Here is a 22,946-nt window from a genome sequence, read left to right on the forward strand (position 1 = left end):
TCTTACTGCAGATTCTCATTTGTACTGCTTATTTATCCTGTCATTTTATAATTTATTTACCTCAGTAGGGCCCTGACCTTCCTCGTCACTACCCGACCGAGGTTAGGCTTTGCATTTACTGAGTACCGCTGTGGTGTACTCATGCCCTTTCTGCGCATGTTTTTCATATGCAGATCTAGGTACCTCTGCACAGGCTTACCATCCTTGAGGCAGCGAGAGCTTTTGGAGACTTCGAGGTACATCTGCCACATTCGCAGATCGAAGAGTCTCCATCTTATTCTATCTTTTAGTATTTAGCCTTCTATCATACTATTGTTGTAGACCTTCTAGAGTTAGAGCATTCTACTGTATTTCCTTTAGCTTGTGTTCCCGTGAGTTTTCGGGTTTTGGGATAGTGATGTAGAAGTTTGAGATGTTGGCATCCTATATACTACTTTTACTTGGTTATTCTTAGATTTTAATTTACCTTTCCGCAAGTTTATACTTACTTTCCGCATTGTTAGGCTTACCTAGTCGTAGAGACTAGGTGCTATCATGAAAGTTTACGGAGTGCGAATTGGGGTCGTGACACGAATAATTTTGAAACTTGGAGTTTTTAATTTACAGGAAGAAGAGATGAAGGTCTAAACTAATCCCACTGGCCATGAAAATTTATTTGCAACTAATTTTTAACATATGAAAAATAAACTGCAATCACATAATAAGAGGATGTAACGATCCGATTAGTCGGTTTGAGCATTTGCACTTCGCTCGCCAGTTCTCGAGCATGACTAGCCCCGTATAATATATTATGACTTATGTAAATTGTCAATTTGGTTTTCAGGTTAATCGGAATAGATATGGAAGAATGATTCTCAGCTTGAAGCTTTAAATTTGAAAGGTTTGACCAAGTTTTGACTCTTTAGTTTTCGATCTCGAATTTGGATTTTTATGATTTGATTAGCTCCGTTAGTTAAGTTTGGACTTGGGAGAGCATCCAAAATGTGATTTGGAGGTCCGTGGTAGAATTAAGCTTGAATTGGCGAAATTTGAAAATTTGGCGATTTTCGGTTGGCAGGGGAATTTTGATATAGGAGTCGGAATGGAATTCTAGAAATTGGAGTAGGTCTGTTATGTCATTTGTGACATGTGTGCAAATTTTTAGGTCATTCAGATGAGGTTTGATAGGTTTCGACATCATTTGCGAAATTTGGAAGTTTAGAAGTTCTTAGGCTTGAATCCGAGGGTGTTTTGGTATTTTGATGTTGTTTTGAGTGTTCCGAAGGTTCTAATAAGTTCGTATGATGATATGTGACTTTTTGGTATTTTTGGTTGAGGTCCCGAGGGCCTCGGGATGATTTCGGGTGATTAGCGGAAGATTAGAAACTTGGAAATTCGTAGCTGAAGTTGATGTGTTCTGTGATAACCGCACACGCGGAGTGGGGATAGCAGGTGCGAGGATACAGGTGCGGAGGGATAAGCTGCAGATGCGAAAATAGAGGGCCAGGAAAGGAGTTGTAGAAGCGGGTGTTTTATTGCATCTGCGTGCCCGCATGTGCGGTTTTTGGAAAGTTAAGTGAGTGCGGACTTCTAGGCGCCGAAGCGGCACCGCAGGTGCGCTATTATGACAGCATGTGCGGTTTTTGCTGAGAAGAAAACCCCAGCTCGAGGGTTGTTCTTCATTTTTCGATTTTGGGCTTAAGGAACTCGGGAGAGAGGCGATTTTTCAAGGGATTTGAAGGAGCAACATTGGGGTAAGTGATTCTAACCTATAATGGTTTAAATTTCATGAATCTATTATCTTATTCATTATCTAATTGAGAAGTTGGACTAGAAATTTGAGAATTTAGGGCTTGAAATTGGAAAGTTTAAATTGGGAATTTGAGGGGCCATTTGAGGTCCGATTTTGATAATTTTGGTATGTATAGACTCAGGAATGAAAGGAGTTTCTAGTTTTGCGATTTTTGTTGGATTCCGAGACATGGGCCCGGAAGCCGGGTTGGAGAAAATTCCGGATTTTGGGTCTAATTTGATAATTTACGTATGGGTTTTGTTCCTTTGGCATGTATTGATGATATGATTCTAATTTTGGATAGATTCGGGACGATTTGAGGCCAAGTCAAGAGCCAAGAGCATTGCGGAGTAGATCTTCATTCGGTTCGAGGTAAGTAATGATTGTAAATCTAGTCCTGAGGGTATAAGATCCCAGAATTTTGTGCTATTTTTATAAATGAGGTAATGCACATACTAGATGATGGGCGTGTGGGCGTGCACTAGTAGGGATTATGACTTGGTTCGTCCCGTGGCAACTGTAAAGTTGCATGTTTTGATAAACTCTATATGATATCTATGTGTTTTAGAAATGATTCTGTTTACTTGGGTTGAATGCCATGTTTGGGGCCTTGTGCCATACTATTTGGACCCTCAGGGGTATTTTACTACTATCCTCACACTGTTTTAATTCGAAAGCATATCCTCAGTCATGATTTTTACCTGTTTATTGTTTGATTCAATTTTGTTTCGCTATTTTTAAATATATGAAAGTTGTTTGGGCGGAGTTCCCTGATTTTTCACTAAAATGCCCAAGTGGCTTGTGAGGTTGATGATGAGGGAGGCCGATGGCCTGTTGGTGAGGATTATATAATTATGGATCGGGCTGCATGCCGCAACAATGCATATATATGTATATGGATTGGGCTGCACGCCGTAGCGATATATGGATCGGGCTGCACGCCGCAGCGATATGTTCAGTCGGGGTGCACGCCGCATCGATATAGCGCTTAGGTTGTAGGAGCCCCTCCAGAGTCTGCACACCCCCAGTGAGCATAGTTGACTATATGTTTATGGATCGGGTTGCACGCCGCATCGGTTATTATAAGGTACCTATTGAGCGTGAGTGCTGAGTGTGAGCGTTGATTGATGAGAGTTGAGTCATGAGTGACTGAGAGGCTTGCCCGAGGGGCTAAATATATGTGAGTGATACTTTGCCCGAGATGGGCTATATATATATATAAGTGATATTTTGCCCGAGGGGCTTGTTTTTATGAAAATACTGTTTTCACTCTTCTTTTGCACTGAGCCTCTAATGAAAAATGTTGAACAAATGTTTTAAACAACTTTCATTGAAACTAAAATTTATACGAGATGTTCGGAATTTAACTGCTGATTTGAACCTAGTTGTTTCTACTGAGACTATCCAGTAGCTCCAGTAGCAGCAGAGGGAGAAGATCGATAGTAGAAGGTAACGAACTAGAGACTCGGAGAGAGATCAGAAGCAAAACTCGGCAAGGCAAGGAGAAGGCGGAACCCAGGTGAGATGTATATGATTTTTAAATGTTCGTCAACGCACTCAGCCTTTATTTACCTTTATTACTTACTGAGTTGGCGTACTCATATTACTCCCTGCACCTTATGTGTCAATTCAGGTATTTCTGAACCCGGTGGCGGATGTTGATTACTCGTTGGCAGGTTCATCGGAGTTAGCAATGTAGCTGCCTGACAATCGCAACCCTACTTTTCTCCCTCCTTATTCTCTCTTAGTTGTATGCCATGTGGTCTTGATGTTGTCAGACAGTTGTAGTATATGCTCATGACTTCATGACTAGTGACATCCCGATGCCGAGATTTCTTTCCATACTGTTGTTTTGTTTTAAACACTTTATAAAGGTTTATTATTAAATTGCTTTGATTTTATCCTAAGAATGAAAATATTGATTGGTTTTGGGATTGTGTCGGCTGGCCTAGTTCCATGATAGGCACCATCACGATCGGGTTGGTTTTGGGATCGTGATAGAGAAGAATATTTTTACTAATCAATTGTGAGTACAATTCTGTTTCTTCCTTGATTATTCTCTCTTGATTATCTCTGTGATTCGAGGGCTGAAGCAGCATATTTCTCGAATGTAGGATATGCAGACCTCCTGGAGATGTATTTGATCTCCAGCTTCTAGAACTATTTGATTGTCAAGAAGTATCCGACCATATTTTGATATCTTTGTGAATATCCCAAGAGTTTATGGGATTTTGAGATACCTCTTCAAGGGAATATGTATCCCTTTATATATGTGTGAGTTAGGATTTAGGGTAGAGTAACCTCCAAGAAACCCTAATAGACTCATAGGATTTCAAGAGTCATGTAGTATCTTTAATTTAGGATTTGGCTTGATCCTTCAAAATTTTGATGTCTACAAATGCCCCCTACTTCAAAGTTTGTCCGGGTGTAGGTTTGCCAAAATTTTAAGACGAGACTTGAAGTACTCGACCATCACAATATATAATCTTGCAACTTGAAGTTTTTGATTTGGAGGAGGAAGAGATTAAGGGCAGAACTGGTCCCACTGGGCGTGCCAGAATTTGTAGACAATAAATTTGCGTCGAGAAAATAAAATCAAGACAGAAAAATATCGCAACAATCATAATATTTGATTTCAAATAATATGAGTGTACAATCTTTATGAATCCTCTGATTCTTCTTTTCAATAGTAAATAAATTCAAGAGCCTTTGAGCTTGATCTTGAATATGTAGTTGTTGCCACGAACGATGATCTTGTTCTTGAGCTTTAGCTTGATTGTTTAAACTTGACCTTGATTTGTTCTTCGTTCTTGAGCTTGAACTTGATTTCTTGAACTTGAACTTGATTGCAATTTGCGGCGTTTGATCCATGAGCTCTCTCTTGCTTCTTGTTATAATTTATGCCGTCTTTTCTGAGTTATGAAGACCCATATTTATAGTTGTGGAGGGGGGGAGTTTTGATAAGAACAAACTCTTTCCGACCAATCAAATTGAAGTGTAACATGGCCGCATTTGATTGGCCAGAACATGTCATTTGCACACGTGACGCGGTTTCATTGGCCTTCTAATGTGACTTGACATGCCTTGTCATTTTGATATGTGACATGATCCTACTGACTCTTCTATTTGACTTGGTGTGCCACGTCATTTGACACGTGGCACCAAACTGGGCCTCTAGGAAGATGACATCTTAAGCCTAATGAAGTGGGCTCATCACTTTAGCCCAATTAAATGGGCTAGCCCAATGGATTAAGACTTATTTATTTAATCCATATACATTGGACTTATATAATTAGTTCAATTAATATTAGCCCATAATATTTATTTGGACCAATATATTTGAATTTAAAATATAATCCCAATTATTTTACGGATTTAATTTCAATAAAATTTATATGTCTACAACCTGAAAAATTCAAATATTGTGAACCGCAAAAAATAAGTCAAAAAATCAATTAAAGTAGACCAAAGGTTACCTTGACAAAAAGTATACACTTCTATATCTAACAAGAAATGAAGTAATCTCGTGAGTATATATATATATATATATATATATATATATATATATATATATATATATATATATATATATATATCAAAAAAAAGCCAACGTGACAACAAAAAGGCAACCAAAACCATGCAAATTTGTTGCGGACAAATACGAAATTCCCAAAAATTCTACAGAAATCACAAAATATCAAATATGCATAATATACAGTTAGCTTGAGTGGCTTAGATGAATTGCCTTGCAATAACAAGCAAACGCATAAAAGCAACTCTTCTTTTCTTTTTGGTCTGTTTACTTTAACATGAAGAAGCAGTTGGGATGTCCCTAAATTATAGTATACTTTTGTTGATCTATAAATTGCATGAAGAAAATACTATTTACTACTATTTTTAGAAAAGTAAAATGATATAAACGTTTATAGTGGGAGAAAACTCTCCAAAAAATTACTATAACAAAAATTGTGTCTCGGCACCAAGCAAGTCGTCGTCAGTTATATGAATTTTAGTTATTCATGATGCTCCATTTAAGTCCATCTTAGTCCAATATTACCAAAAAAAAAAAAAAAAAAAAATTCAACACTGAAAATCCTCTGTGTTTTCCATTGACATATATGTAAATCACTAGTAAGACTAAACAACTCCTAGCAAATATTGGACCTAATATAAACGTACTAATATGATTAAAATTTTATCTCTAACTAAATGGTACACAAAAGAAACTCATTGGTATCTCCTACATAGATCATTTTCTTCCATTTTATCTTATTTTTATTTGAATATAGTAACTAGCTCAACAAAATCTCAAGATAGGTATCAATCAACTGCAGTTGCTCAACAACAAACGAGCACAAGTCAACTAAGACTTGAACAATATTTTGAGAGAAATAGTGAATCGAATTCAAACGCTTATATAGAAAAATATTAATTACACGAATTAACATTTATAATGTAACAAACTCAAGATTTTGATTAAAATAAAATATAGTACAATGATTACATAAAAAAGGAGTTAACTTACTTTTGAGTACTTAGGCAACCTAGTAACAAACTATCTAACTAATTTTGACAACATGAATGGGATGTATAACGATTATCCTTTTGTAGTATTCCTTATCTAAGGGACAAGTAACTTGACCCATGTCATATTCTTAATGTAAAAGATATATCTCAAAAGTTAGTAATTTTGTGGTTGAATGAACATGTCACATTATACCAATAAGGCCTATCTCGTTACATCTAGATACAACAATGACGACCTAGTAAAATTTTATTAGAATGGTCTGGGGTAGTGTGTACGCAAACCTTACTTTTACCCCGAAAGAATAGAAAAGATATTTCCGAATGACCCTCGACTCAAGAAGACAAAAAGAGATAATATAAGTATCACCACAGAAACAACATAAAACGAGAAAATGAAAACTTTGCTTCTTAAAATATTTCAAAATTTGATAGCTAAAATAACCGTTGTTCGGAAAGTGAGGATAATCAATTGAAAGTAAGAAAGTGTTGTTTTACGTGGCAAGTTATGGATCGCTTTATTATTCAAGTAACTAATATTATAAAGCATTCATCAAAAATAAGGGACAATTTTTTTTGTTTCGCAATGTGAAATTTGCAAATCGGGAAAAAAGAAGGAAGAAAAAAAAGAAGAGGATATTATTGAGCAACGGAGGGAGGGATAACCGATAAAATTGGATTGTGATACAAAAAAGATATATTTACATGATGTTTAATTTGCTCAAGGATGACATGTTCAAATCGATAGATGGTCCTTTATTATTTTTTTGTTTTAAGAACAACATTAATGTATAATTTTGTGATGTCAACGATTTGGTAGGCTGAAAGTTACTTAAGGCGACCAATTTCCTAATTCATAAATTGATTATGTGCATGAGGACTAACCCCTACAGTTCCCATTCAATGCAATTATTTCCGATTTGGATATCAGATAAATCTGTATTCTTTGAATATTTTGGTTAAAATCACATGAAAGGTTCTATATAATTACTGTAACAAAGTTTTAGATAAATAAAGTTGTGATGAAAACAATAAAAGAAAAAGAACAATTTTGCAGAGAAAGAGAGAGGAAATTCTTATTGAATTTTGGGATGAATTACAATAGAATAGAACCCTTTATTTATAGGGAGAGATTGACTTAGCCACCAAGTAATAAACCCTAGAATCTCTCTAAATATAGACATTCACCATAAAAAAAATCTATTTATAACACTCCCCCTTGAATGTCTATTCAACAGATAATGTGTCTTGTTAAAACCTTAACTAAAATAAAACCCAATAGGAAAAAATTCTAGAAAAGGAAAAAGAGTACAAATATCTAATAATACGCCTTTCGGTTGCCTCGTTAAAAACCTTGCAAGGAAAACCCAGTAGGACAAAACCTTGTAAGGGAAAAAGAGTGCAACATGCATTAACTCCCCCTAATGAGAGCATCAATTCACATCCTTGAGCCTTCGCATCCCAATCTTGTGCACTAGCTTCTTGAAGGTTGACGTCGGTAGAGACTTGGTGAACAAATCAGCCATATTGTCACTTGAACGAATTTGTTGCACATTAATATCACCATTCTTTTGAAGGTCATGTGTGAAAAATAACTTTTGTGAAATGTGCTTTGTCCTATCTCCTTTTATGAATCCTCTCTTCAATTGGGCTATGTTGCATTGTCTTCATACAAAATCGTGGGTAGTTTGTCGCACTTCAAATCATATTTGTCTCGAATAAGATGTATTATAGACCTCAACCACACACATTCTCGACTTGTTTCATGAACAACAATTATCTCCGTATGATTAGATAAAGTAGCCACAATTGATTGCTTAGTCGATCGCCACGATATGGCAGTGCCTCCACAGGTAAACACATAACTTGTTTGAGATCGAGCCTTGTATGGATCAGATAAATTCCCAATATTGGCATAACCAACAAGATCGGGACTGCAATTATTGCCATAAAATAAGCTCATATCAGTAGTTCTTTTTAAATACCGTGATATGTGTTTAATTTCATTCCAATGTCTCCTTATAGGAGCAGAGCTATATCTTACTAAGACATTAACTGAAAAGATTATGTCAGGCCTTGTAGTATTAGCAAGATATAGTAGTGCACCAATTGCACTAAGATATGGTACTTCAGGACCAAGTAGCTCTTCATTCTTTTCTTGAGATCGGAATGGATCCTTATTCATATGAAGTGATCGAACAACCATCGGAGTACTTAATGGATGTGCTCCATCCATGTAAAACCATTTCAATACCTTCTCTATGTAGGCGGATTGATGAATAAAAATTTCGTTTGTCAAATGTTCAATTTGCAAACCAAGACATAATTTTGTCTTTTCGAGATCTTTCATCTCGAATTCCTTTTTTAAATAATCAATTGTCTTTTGAAGTTCTATAGGAGTCCCAATAAGGTTTATGTCATCAACATATACGACAAGTACGATAAATTCCGATGTTGTGTTCTTTATAAAAACACATGGACAAATGGCATCATTTATATAACCTTCCTTTAATAAATACTCACTAAGACGATTATACCACATTCGTCCTGATTGCTTTAGACCATACAAAGATTTTTGCAATTTGATTGAAAACATTTCCCGGGACTTTGAATTATGTGCGTTAGGCATTTTAAATCCCTCGGGAATTTTCATGTATATTTCATTATCAAGTGAGCCATAAAGGTAGGCGGTAACCACATCCATTAAATGTATGTCAAGATTTTCATGGACAGCAAAACTAATGAGATACTGCAACGTTATAACATTCATAACGGGTGAATATGTCTCTTCATAATCGACACCGGGTCTTTGTGAAAATCCTTGTGCAATAAGGCGTGCCTTATATCTTTGCACCTCGTTTTTCTCATTTCTCTTGAGTACAATGACCCATTTATAGCCAACAGGCTTAACACCATTAGGTGTTTGGACTACATGCCCAAAAACTTCACGTTTCGCAAGTGAATTCAACTCTGATTAGATTGTTTCTTGCCATTTTGGCCAATCACGTCTTTGTCGACATTCTCCAGCAGATTGAGGTTCAAGATCCTCATTATCTTGTATAATGCTAGATGCAACATTATATGCAAAGACATAATCCACCACTATATCCAATCGATTCAAATTTGTCTCAATATTGATTGAATTTATTGATAGTTCCTTATTTTCTTGAGTCTCGGGCTCAGTGATTTCCTCATGAATCTCAGAATTTATTAAATCATAGATTTCTTCATGATACTTCGTAGTGTCATCTTGATCATTTGTTTTCCTTTTTGTAGGATTTTGATCCTTAGAACCTAATGGTCTGTCACGTTTCAGACGTATTTTTGACTCATTAGCTATGACACTAGAAGATTGTCCAACAGGGACATCAATACGGATTGGAACATTCTATGCAGGGATATGTGATTTTGTTATCCTTTTCAAATCTGTAAATGTGTTTGGCATTTGATTTGCTATTCTCTGCAAATGGATAATCTTTTGAACCTCTTTTTCAGAAATAGAGGCACGTGGATCAAGATGAGATAATGATGGTTTTTTCCACAAAATTTTCTGTTTGGTTTCACCATTTTCTCCTTCTAATTTTGGGAAAAGTGTCTCATCGAATCGACAGTCTGCAAATCCTACAGTGAACAAATCCCCCGTTAATGTTTCGAGGTAGCGAATAATGGAGGGTGATTCAAACCCACAATATATTCCTAACCTTCTTTGGGACCCATTTTGGTGCGATATAGCGGTGCTACACGCACATATACTGCGTATTCGAAAATTCTCAAATGGGATATATTAGGTTCATGACCCAAAACAAACTGCAACGGGAAATATTTATGATAATTTGTCGGTCTGAGACGAACTAGCATTGCTACATGTAAAATGGTGTGACCCCATACAGAAGTGGGTAACCTCGTTTTCATGATTAACAATCTTGCTATCAATTGCAGACGTTTAATTAAAGACTCTGCAAAGCCATTTTGAGTGTGAACATGAGCTACAAGATGTTCCACTTTTATCCCAATTGATAAGCAATAATCATTAAATGTTTGGGATGAAAACTCAGCAGTATTATCAAGTCTAATAGACTTAATTGGATTATCGGGGAATTGCGCCCGTAATCGAATTATTTGTGCTATTAAATTTGCAAACGCGAGGTTGCGTGATGACAATATGCACACATGAGACCATCTAGAAGATGCATCTATTAAGACCATGAAATATCTAAACGACCCACTAGGTAGGTGAATAGGTCCACAAATGTCCCCTTGTATACATTCCAAAAACGCAGGGGACTCAATCCCAACCTTTGTAGGTGATGGTCCGATAATTAACTTGCCTTGATAACAAGAAGTGCAAGAAAATTCATTATTTAAAAGAATCTTTAAATTCTTTAATGGATGTCCATTTGAGTTTTCTATAATTCGTCTCATCATAATTGATCCAGGATGTCTCAATTGATCATGCTAAAGTACAAAAGTATTGGAATCAATTACCTTTTGGCTTACAATAGAATGTGCCTCAATTGCACTAATTCTTGTCCAATACAGACCACAAGACAAAGATGGGAACTTCTCAGTAACACTGTTTTAGCCAGAGACATTTTTGGTAATGATGATATATTCAAGATTATTCTCATCTATTGTCTCAATATGATATCCATTTCGGCGGATATCTTTAAAACTCAACAAGTTCCTCTTGGACTTGGAGGAGAACATTGCATTCTCTATGATAAGTATTGTTCCCTTGGGCAGAGTTATAGCAGCTCTTCCAGAGCCTTCAATTAATTTACTACTACCAGAAATTGTAGTAACATCTGCCTTACACATACTTAAATGAGAGAAATATTTCCTCTCTTTGAATATTGTATGTGTCGTACATGAATCAATTAAACAGATATTTTTCCAATTGACCTTTGATCCAAGTTTGATTTGTGGGATATCCATGTTTGCTTAATCTTCTCAAAGAGCTTCTTGAAACGGTAGAGTCTCATGCTGATAACGTGTGATGAAAATAATAAAAGAAGAAGAACAATTTTGCAGAGAAACAACAACAACAACAACAACAACAACAACAACAACAACGACCCAGTATAATCCCACAGGTGGGGTCTGGGGAGGGTAATATGTACGCAGACCTTACCCCTACCCCGAAGGGTAGAGAGGCTGTTTCTAGGAGACCCTCGGCTCAAAAAAGCATGCATAATAAAATAACAGCAATATAAGAGATATGAAATACAGAATACAAAATATGAAGAAGAACAATTTTGCAGAGAAAGAGAGAGAAAATTCTTATTGAATTGTGGGATGAATTACAATGGAATAGAACCTTCTATTTATAAGGAGAGATTGACTTAGCCACCAAGTAACAAAACCATAGAATCTCTCTAAATATAGACATTCACCATAATAAAATTCTATCTATAGTAATATAGTCTAAAATTAGTCAAATCTTAAGTATTCTCACCTCCAAACTATGGATTTAATTCTCCACTTTGCTCCATTGGGAGTTCGAACCTACAATTGCATCGTTAGAGGTAGAGAATACTTACCACTTAAACAAATTTTTTTTTGGTCAAATGTATCTGCTTAAATATAGTATTATATTTCTATCACATGATTCACTTTCAAAATTGCCTTCCCTTCAAATTTGCACGAGATTTTGTTCTCACAAGAAAATCTAATAAAAAACAAAGCATATTCTGCGCCAGAGATTTGGTTTTTGATATCGTTCGTAATTCTACATATGCTAAATGAAATTAGACGCACTCCATATGAAAGTTCTCACTTCCCATTCGCTGATAGAAAAGAATCCACGTTGTAGCGAAGCTTGCAATCAAATAAAAAATTGTTTAATAATTACTCCATTTGGCTGGAAATTAATAAACATTCGAGCACGGGGATTAAATTATTTATTATTTTTAAGGAAAGCTAAATTGCATCTTTAAAAATTACAAAATAAGTTCTAAGTCGTAGTATTTGTACTAAAAGTATATGAAAAAACATAATATTCGATTCTGTAATGACTCCCAAAAAAAAAAAAAGGCAAGAATAGAAGGGGGAAAAAGAATATAACATTATTGAGTGCAATGAATTCCGACTCGGATATCAGATAAATCTGTATTGTTTGAATATTTTGGTTACCATCAAATGAATGATTCTATATATTTACAATGACAAAGTTTTAGGAAAATAAAGTAATAAAGTCAAAAGTAACTCAACTGCTAAGTGTTCTCTCCTCAAACTCTGGGATATAGTAATTCTCTACTTTGCTCCCTGAGGAGTTCGAACCTACAATTTCATAATTACAGGTAGAAGGTGGTTATCACTTAATTTAAGTAAACTTTTTTGTCAATTGGAGATATATTTAAATAATTAAGGGCGTACGAGACAGTACGAGCATGCAGATTTATGTGTATGTCACACTTTATGCCATAGGCTAACATGAAAGGGAGATTATTCCTAAAAGTTATTAAATATCCTTGATCCCACAATATACTATGGTTTTAGTTAATTAACTACGACTTTTTTCTTAACAAAATCTGTATAAAACCAACTCTGTAGTCATCAAAATTTATCCCCGACATCAATAACGATTACCAATTAATTTTAATTAAGACAAAGAAAATGCCTAATATCCTGAAATCGTACTTACTTTTATTTTGGCTCTATAAAAGATAGCCAAGGGAGGAATCAAACGGTTTGGAAACATGCATCATAGTCATTGATTGAAATATAGCGGAGAAGGCAAATAACCTTATAAATTAATTTGGAAAGCATTGGTACTCCAAATCAGATAATTAGAAATATTATTGAAATAGTTAGAATAAAATTTTGATTCCACGGAATTACTGTTAAATTTTCCTCATAAAAGGGAACAAACCAATCAAAAAGAGATACGTGGTGTGGATGTTTAAATGAAATTTTTTGTCCTCACGCATGATAATACGGTTTACTCGTGAAGCTTTGTTGAAAAGATCAATCAAGGAACAAATAAATCCAGAAGTTACCTACTGTATCTATTTACTTTAGATCAAGTCAAAAATATCAAACAAATTAGTTACAATTCCTAAGATTATTCTCCACATATTGATGAAAACAAAGTAGCCAGATTAGTGGGGGGAAAATTAGGAGACTGGAGAATTTCCTCCTAGAGCAAGGTGAGAAGTTTTTGGAGGGAAGGATGCCGGGGGTCTATTTGGAAACAGTCTCTCTGTCCTAGGGTAGGGGTAAGGTCTACGTACACACTACCCTCCCCAGACCCCACTAAGTGGGATTATACTGGGTTGTTGTTGTTGTTGTTGAGAGTTTCCTCCTATTTTCGTACTTCCTAGTCATTATAATACGTAGTTAACCTCATATTATTTTTCCTAATTTATTACTATTATCATACATATATAGCCGATAATTGAAACAAGATTTTCCCTGAAATTTAAATTGCTCTAGAACATTTAATCAACGTTCGCCATTTTATTTTTTAGTTTTTTGGTCTCCTATTACCTTAGTAACTTCTATACACAAATATAAAATGAATTTTGAAAAGAAAAGAAAAAAGGTACTTCTCTTTTATTTTACAGATAAGTTTTCCTCTCTCTCTCTCTCAGAGGGAGTACTTTACTGAAGGTATCTAAAATTTATTGATTTTTCCCACGTAAAACTAATTCTATTCAAGTGTAGGAATATATTTACAATAAATACGTATTACCAGCTGATGTAATAGGAAAACCATAGCACGAAAATTACTAATGTATAGTTTGGTCAGAAAAGCCTACTCTTTATAATAAGACTTTAAGGTCAAACATTCGCACCTTATCTTGTTAACCACTAGGTTAATTCTAACTTCATTCGTCGTAAAAAGTTAATTCACTAAATAGGTTTTTTGTTCTCTCTTTATTTTTTTTTCAAATTTCTCTTTTTCTTTTACAATATGGGGCAAAGTTTGGTTTTCTTGTGAATCATAATCTTATGCAGGCCGCTTATAATGCTTTAAATTAATACTGGTCAGTTAGAAAGTAGTCTGAAAGCAACCAAACGCAGTGGACCATCTCAGAAAACTTCAACAAGAAGTTGTTCTGTATAAATAAGTAAAAATAAGAAGAATTTACCCAAATAGTTGTCAACCCGATCACTTAAATTAAAGTTAGCCAGTGAAGGTATAATATATACACAATTTATGTATTATATGTGTTTAATTGTATATAATAAATGTATAATTTGGCTATATGAGTAAAAAAAGTAAACAATGAATATGACCGACTATTTGTACAGATCCCAATAAATAATGGATTTAAGTAATTATATACATTGACAATGTAATGAAAATATAATTGAATCTGTCACAATATGTTAATTAGCGTTTCTTTTAGCTATCAATCAATAATTTTATAAAATAGAGTTACCTATAATTATCTTTTGATTATTCTGATTGTATAAAAGTAATTTCATAAAAATCCTAAGTAATAATAATAGTCTTGTAATTCAAGATTTCAACATTTCCAATCAACAACTAATCAATAATACTTCGAAAAGAGCTTTACTTCAATATTCGTCAAAAATTCAAAACCAAAAAGTGATTTGCTTATTTAATTACTTGCTTAAGGTACAAACTTTCTTTGCCTCGTGAGTAAAATTTCCAATTCCTTTTTCTTTTCACCTAATTGCCAACCTTTGTAAGGATGCTTAAAGTGAGAAGTTGGTGACTGATTACTTTTCTTTTCTCTCATGCCAAAAGAAGAAGAAATATTCAACAAGGCAATCCTTTTACACCAAGTATATATGCAAACACCTGGAACAAATAAAAGAATAGTAACATCAAAAGAGAGCCTTTTCTCGGCTATTCTCACACTCTTTGTCTCTTTATTTTCATAATTTCATGTTCCCATTTTATTTGAAATCTAGCAACTTACTTGATTTTATTTGCTAAACCTTTCTTTTTCCATGCCCCATCTTCCTCACCCCAAATAAAATAAACTCCTTTTTTTGGTCTCTCTCCATCTAGCTCTAAATATATATAAATGGCTAGCTAGGATGTTTTTTCTTGGATTCATTCACATACTAGGTTCACTTACAAGGAAAGAGAAAAACATGGGAGAAAGAACATGGACTTCCTCCCTTTTGTCCTTGATTAAGGTTTTGGTTTGCCTTTCCTTAATATCCCATGTTCTTGGAGAGAAATCTGTTCATCTTCGAGAAGCTACAAGAAAACAACATGATCATCAAATGAGGAAAATGCAAGCTTTTAAAGCTTCATTTGTTCGTCGCGATTCGGTTTCTTCTCCTAATTCTGTTTCTCCATCTCCAACACCATATGCAGTAACTGTAAGTCCTTTTATTTTTGTTTGATCAATATTTTTTGTTTGTTTATATGATCAGTGCAATGCTGATTAAAAGAAAATTTGTATGTGTTTATGTATTATAGGTGACACCAAGTCCAAGAGTATATCACGTAACATCATATGGTGCAGACCCAACTGGGAAAATAGATAGCACAGAAGCAATATCACAAGCAATTTCGGATGCATTAGAAGGGCCAAGCGATGGTTTCTTGATGCAAGGAATTGCAAATCTTGGTGGTGCTCAAGTCAATCTTGAAGGTGGGAATTACTTGATCAGCCAACCTTTGCAATTTCCCGTTCTTGGCCGTGGCAATCTCATGGTACGTATGACTTCCAAATTCTATACATTGTTGGTGTATAATTTTTTTAAATACCTATCAAATTAAATCGAAATCATAACTTACAATTTAAAGTAAGTAATCTGTTATGGATGGTGAAATTACGCTGAAAGTGTACCTTTTTTTTTCCCACAATGATAGTACACATAAGTAGAAATTTTCTCTTAATGGGATGTCCGTGATAGAACCTGTGATAGAAAAAAAATAGTTCTAGTATGGTACGTATTGTCAAAACTTGACAGGTGGCGTAATATCGTTTGGAGGATCGTATGAAATTAATTGACCTATTTACACTTATTTCTGATTTGTCCAGTGCAGTTGGTTTGCTAGATATGACTTGATCGAAACTGACTGATCAGTCTTCCTTCTAGATTAATTAAAGCTGCATAGTTTACATATTTAATTTGTTGAACACTTGTGTTACATGTCTGCCGAAACTTTTAGATTTTTTTCTAGCTCTAGACTTGACCTTTTTCTAGTCTAATAAATCTCAGTTTCCAACACATATAACAAGGTATAAATGCCATTAATCTGTGGGCGTTTTCTCCTTTCATTTTATTCAGAGCTGATATTTAGCTTAGATGTTTTCATATCTGTAGCTTTAACCTTATGATAAACGAACCTCCAATCTCGACCATCATAGTAGAAAACTTATGGTTTAGTGTATTGGTGAGGGTCGAAAACTTATTTCCGCTATACTTTCCTTTTTTTCTCAATTCCTTATGTAATGGAATTGTTTACCTTTTTCGGGGTAGTGGTAAGGTCTGCGTACACTTTACTCTCTCCAGATCTCACTAGTGAGATTTTACTGGGTATGTTGTTGTCTTATGTAATGGAATTATTTTTGAAGAAGAATTCAGCCTAGTTTTTTTGAAAACCTTCGTGGTTTAATTTTAGATGCACTGAATTTAAAGTACTATAAAGTCCTCTACAGGTGTCGCTTCAAGCACATTTTTCACGAACCTTCCAGCTTTGGCCCTAGTAGTTTTAATAGCAGTAGATTTAGCTGTAAATTTTATTAAATCTGGTGCTTTTAGCTCATTAATTTTTTTTATGAGACTTCTAGACTGCATTCCTTCACTTTATATTTTACAATTTACATATTTGGATAGCTAAACTTGATTATTTTTAATGAAACAGATTCTTGGAGGTACACTAAAAGCTTCAGATAATTTCCCAACTGATGGATATCTCATCGATTTATCGACTTCTTCAGGCAATGCTCCCGAATATTTCTTTGAATTCATAACCCTAAGAGACCTATTACTGGATTCTAATTTCAGAGGAGGAGGAATCCAAGTAATAAACTCACTAAGAACAAGCATTGACAATTGTTATATTACTCATTTCACAACAAATGGTATTCTAGCCAAAGGTGGCCATGAAACTTATATTAGGAATTCATTCCTTGGACAACATATCACTGCTGGTGGTGATAAAGGAGAGAGGAATTTCTCCGGGACGGCAATTAATTTAATGGGAAATGACAATTCAGTCACGAATGTGGTGATTTTTTCAGCTGGAATAGGTATAATGGTATCAGGTCAAGCAAATTTGTTATCAGGTGTACATTGTTATAATAAAGCAACTGGATTTGGTGGCACTGGGATTTACTTAAAATTGGCAGGTTTAACCCAAACCAGGATAGTGGATTCCTATATGGATTTTACTGGGATTGTGGCTGAGGATCCTGTTCAACTCCATATTTCCAATACCTTTTTTCTTGGAGATGCTTTTATTACATTGAAGTCTATAAATGGTGTTGTGAATGGAGTTAACATTGTGGATAACATGTTTTCTGGATCAAATAAAGGGGTGGATATTGTTCAATTAGACCAATCTAATGGTCCTTTTACAACAATTGATCAAGTTGTGGTGGATAAAAATAATGTTAAAGGGATGAATCTAAAGGCTACAATTGGAAGTGGGGTTGTTCAAGGGAATGGTACTTCTTGGACTTTGGATCTTAATCCAATTCTTTTATTTCCTAACCTCATTAAAAATGTTCAATACACATTTTTCCCTAGTGGAAATTCTTTTGTTAATCATGCTTTGAGAAATGTATCAAATAATCAGGTTTTGGTTGAATCGGATGTGCAAGTTCCAGCAAGTGTTTTCGTGGTGGTTGATCAAGGGAAATGATGATATTCGAGATAACATGTATAGGATCTTCAGAAATTATCCCTAGTTGAATCAAGAAATTAATAATCTAGGGATGTTATATTATTAGTTTGATCTAGTCAGGGATCAAAAAAGATTAGATCTCTTGATTCATTTTTTCAAGAAATGTTATGTTTACTCGAATTTTTTTCGAAGGAAAATTCGAAAGCATAACTCAAAAAGGCTACAATTTCAAAGCAAAGAATAGCTTTTGTAGCATTCCCCTCCCCCCTCCCCCCACCCCCCAACCAAGAACTCTAAAGTTCAATGCATGCATCACAGAATGTATTCTGATAGCATTGTCTTTGCCTTTGTTTTTATTACTTTATACAATTTATTTTATGCGTCTTAGTTCGTACCTCGTAGGTAGAGTGGACATGAAACTTAAGAATAGACAAAAAAAAAAAATTAACCTTATGATTTTAAACTAATATGTATAACCTTGTGATAATTCTTTTAATTCATAGACGAGCAAAATTACTACAAATGTGTTTTCTAATTGTTTATTGTTTTTCAAATTTAATAGGGAACAATGCTTTTTTTAACACTTATCAAAAGAGGCTTTCGTTGAAAAGATACATCCAGCTTTTAAATAAATGAATGGAAGCCTTTCCTTGACGTTAGAATAACTTTCTAAACTTTTAATAATTATGAGAACATCATGGCTATCTTCGTCTTACGATTTGAATGATCTGTCCATTTCCCCAAGGTCATTTTCTTTTATTTATCTCTATATAATCAAAAGTTAGGCTACTGATCAAGCATATATGTGACAATAATCCGTTTCAAACTAACTCGACGAATATATTAATTTTCATTTAATATACTTAATAAACATTGACATGCCTTTGCCGGTTTTACATCACATAATTTTGAATGTTTGTGTTTAATTTTACCCAATCAATGCCAAAAGCTTTGAGATGAGGGGTATTTAACCACTACAACTAGTTTTTAGGTGAATGTAGTTGGACATGAAGTCATCATATATCCATGTTATTATTGTAGTTGGTAAGGGTAATCAAATCTTGAACAAATGGAAGAAAATTACTAAAGTGCGACTCCGGCAAGAATGATTTCTAGAATTTCACTATATAAATAAACTTGAGCTTTCAAAAATAAAAAAGATCAAAAGTTCTGCATAAATTTCTTTTGTTTTTGTTTAATTTTATGGATATTTTTCTGTCCTATCACTATAAGAAAATAGACTTTTAACGAGGGAAAATTCAATCGTTAAAAGTTCAAATTCGGTCAATTAACGACCGGAAAAAAGCCGGTCGTCACCGGTCATTAAAAGCCTTGACGTTAAAGTTAACGACCGATTCTCAATCCGGTTATTATAGATTCTTTAACTACGACATAAATTTCGGTCGTTATATGTCCTTTATAACGACAAACTTTTCCCTTCGCTACTTAATCATCCTGTCGTTAAAAGTATTAACGACGAACAACTAAATCTACCAATGGAAGTGCTTTTAACGGCCAAAACTCCCTTTGTTAATTGTGTATTACTTCCGAACGATACTTTTAAAGGCCAATTTTTTCTTTGTTAATGTGAAATATATAATTAAATATACGCATAACCCAATGAATCTTCCCGGCATAACCCGATGAACCTTCCGGCATAACCCGATGAATCTTCCCGGCATAACCCGATGAATCTTTTCGGCATAACCCGATAAACCCTCCCGGCATAACCCGATGAATCCTCCCGGCATAACCCGATGAATCTTCCCGGCATAACCCGATGAATCTTTTCGGCATAACCCGATGAATCCTCCCGGCATAACCCGATGAACCTTCCCGGCATAACCCGATGAATTTCCCGGCATAACCCGATGAATCCTCCCGGCATAACCCGATAAACCTTCCCGGCATGATCCGATGAATCCTCCCGGCATAACCCGATGAATCTTTTCGGCATAACCCGATAAACCTTCCCGGCATGATCCGATGAATTCCCCCGGCATAACCCGATGAATCCCCTCGGCATAACCCGACGAATCTTTTCGGCATAACCCGAATCTCCCGGCATAACCCGATGAATCCTCCCAGCATGACTCGATGAATCTTTTCGGCATAACCCGAGAACTCTTTTCCATGCAATCAGCATTAGGGTTTTAAAACCCTAAACTGAATTTTCCTTTTTAGTCAGCATTAGGGTTTTAAACCCTAAACTGAACTTTTCCTTCCAGCCAGCATTAGGGTTTTAAATCCTAAACTGAGCTTTCCATGCAATCAGCATTAGGGTTTTAAACCCTAAACTGAATTCTTCTTTTGTTCGGCGTTAGGGTTTTAAACCCCAAACCGAACCTCTCCCCAGCTAGCCGGTGTTAGGGCTCCAACCCTGAACTGAGCATGCATATCCTCTTTCATCAATTTTATGAACTTCTTGGTGAATAATTAACAAAATTTTCCTAGTGAAACTGGGGCAGAAAATTTCGTTCGTTTGTTTGTTTTTCCCGCAGGTCTAACCTCGAGCCACACGAATCGAAATGACCCACGAGATGAGTCTCAACTCAAAATCAAAGAAGAAAAGAGGTGTCCCAAGATTCGGAGTAAAAGGAAGGCGGATTGACTCCAGCATTTAATTAAGGTCCTGAACCCTGCCAGTCGCGCCTCACTCAGTATCCCAGAGATTAAACAGATCACCACAACTCGCAAGCATCAAGATTCAGATCGGAGTCTGCAAGCAGAATCAGCTAAGACCCAAGATCAAGTCGTAAAAGAATCATAGATAGGAATCTTGTGACTAGCAGTTGACATACACACAAGTAGTTAGCTCAGTTTCCAATTTCCATTTGGTTGTAATAAAGCAGTCAGTGACGTAGCAGTGACAACAGCAACAGCAGTAGCAGCAAGCATTGCAATCCCATGGTAGTCCCAGCTACCAAAACTTCCCGAACTACATTGACCTGATTCCTGTTTAGCCCAGGATATGTAGGAAATCTTTGAAGCAAGATTCGGTCAGATCTTTCAAAAAAAAAAACATGCTTCATACGGAGTAGTCCATAGGCAAAAATCGCTCATGCACGCTCACTTTATCTTTGCACGAAAACTCTTCGTGTTTCCGAACAAAGAGGGGCAGCTGTGAGCACGTGATTTTTGTTTTACGCGACAATCGCTCCAAAAGAATTAAAAATGTATGTGTCATGCGTAATTTAAACCATGACCCGTTTGTTAGATGGAAAATTACAAAAATACGCATTTTTTATTTTGTCCTGATTTGTTGCTTTGTTTAATTTTACCTACTTTTAACATTCTTATACGCGTGAAATAAATATGTTAAGTTTAATTAGTGGTGCTTAGTTTTATTTAATTAGTTTGTGTATTTAGGAAATTAGAAATAAAGAAAAAGAAGACAAAAAATTTGTTTTAAAATGAATTTGGGTTACAAAACATTTGAAAACTGAAGCCCAAATGAATGGCCCAATCCACCGGTCCACACAGCCCACTCCCCAGGCATCAAAACGACGTAGTTTAACGCCAAAACTACGTCGTTTCAATGCCAATCCATCCCAACCATCCAAACCAAGCCGATCCAACGGTCCGGATCTCTCACCCGTAACCCCATCTGCCCGACCCGTTACCCGAACCAACTCTGCCCCCAACACTTGAAACGACACCGTTTCCCTCGAGTGGAAGGATCCTGGCCTTTCATCATGCCTCATCCAACGGCTGAGGTCCATCCACTCACTCCATATATAAGCTGCCCCTCGTACCCCACCCCCTGTCCAAATACCCCTGCCCTTCATCATCCTCACAAAGAACCCCGGAACCCTAGAGCCGCCCCTGCACTCTTCACCATGAAAACCGGCGGCATGAACGCCGGTGACCTCGCCATGAACACCATAGAACCCCCTCACCACCCTGAACATAGACCTGTTAACCGTTTGGTTCGAATCACCCCCAGGTCCTCGAATCTTCATTTGAAGATTCGAGTCAAAACTCGATCTACACCAAACAACCCCAGCTTCATACCAGACACTCCCCGGACCTCCTCGTGACCAAACCATACTTGGTTTGGTCCGAATCTAACCAGGGAAGCACGAATATTAGATCTGAGTTTTGAAACCACGAGGTCCCTCGTCACTGGTTCAAACCAGTTCAAACCAAAGAGGTTAAGGTCTGATGGACTTTAATCAAAGTGTTTCTCATTTGAGAAACACTTCGATTAAAGTCCGTTCAGCCTTAAGAAAGTTTTGTCCGAGTCCGAGTTTGAGGTTTTGATTTTTCAAGATTTAAGGTGAGTTTCTTTCTCTTCTTTATTTGTTTTGGCCCATTTGATTGCGTTAAAGTCTGTTCATGCTTTGATTTTATGTCTTTGAATTTTGTCAATTGTGCCCCGTCCATTTTTGCCTGAACTCCTGTTTGTTTGAATAAGTCTTTCCATTTGCTCTGATAATGTATATAAATGTTGTGCAAGTAGCTGATTTTCAAGTTTGGACTGACTAGTGACTCCTCGAGTGTATTTCTGCTTAGTCAGTATAATTCGAACCATGTATCGACACTGTTTAAATGTCTGATTTTTGGCTACGATTGTGTATGTTAATGCTAATATAGTCGAGTCGACATGTGTCGTCAATTAGTTTCAACTGTCTGAACAAAGTAAATCGATTTTCTTCTGATGAACATTTGCCTTGAGCCAATTAAGAACCAGTTTTTGCTTACTTATAGATTGTTTGAATTGATCAGTTAATGTAAAAAGGATTGTTTATGTTTAAATTCTGAATTGGAAGGCATGTGCACTCGTGCACAGCATGTGCATTGGTGCACCTCATGTGCCTTGTGCACAGCCTGTTTTTCTGCATAAGAAGGCTTTTAAGATTTAAA

General features: G+C 35.7%; 1 protein-coding gene across 1 annotated transcript; it reads left to right on the forward strand.

The window, feature by feature from the left end:
• The first annotated feature begins 15,085 nt into the window (after positions 1-15,085).
• LOC107781885 (polygalacturonase QRT3) lies at positions 15,086-18,472 on the forward strand. Its single transcript, XM_016602700.2, has 3 exons — positions 15,086-15,601; positions 15,702-15,938; positions 17,097-18,472. Exons 1-3 carry the CDS (start codon positions 15,311-15,313, stop codon positions 18,096-18,098), a joined length of 1,530 nt encoding a protein of 509 aa, XP_016458186.2. The 5' UTR covers positions 15,086-15,310; the 3' UTR covers positions 18,099-18,472.
• Positions 18,473-22,946: the final 4,474 nt, after the last annotated feature.

The sequence above is a fragment of the Nicotiana tabacum genome, chromosome 3 (assembly GCF_000715075.1).
Source record: "Nicotiana tabacum cultivar K326 chromosome 3, ASM71507v2, whole genome shotgun sequence".
In the NCBI taxonomy this organism is placed as follows: Eukaryota; Viridiplantae; Streptophyta; class Magnoliopsida; order Solanales; family Solanaceae; genus Nicotiana; species Nicotiana tabacum.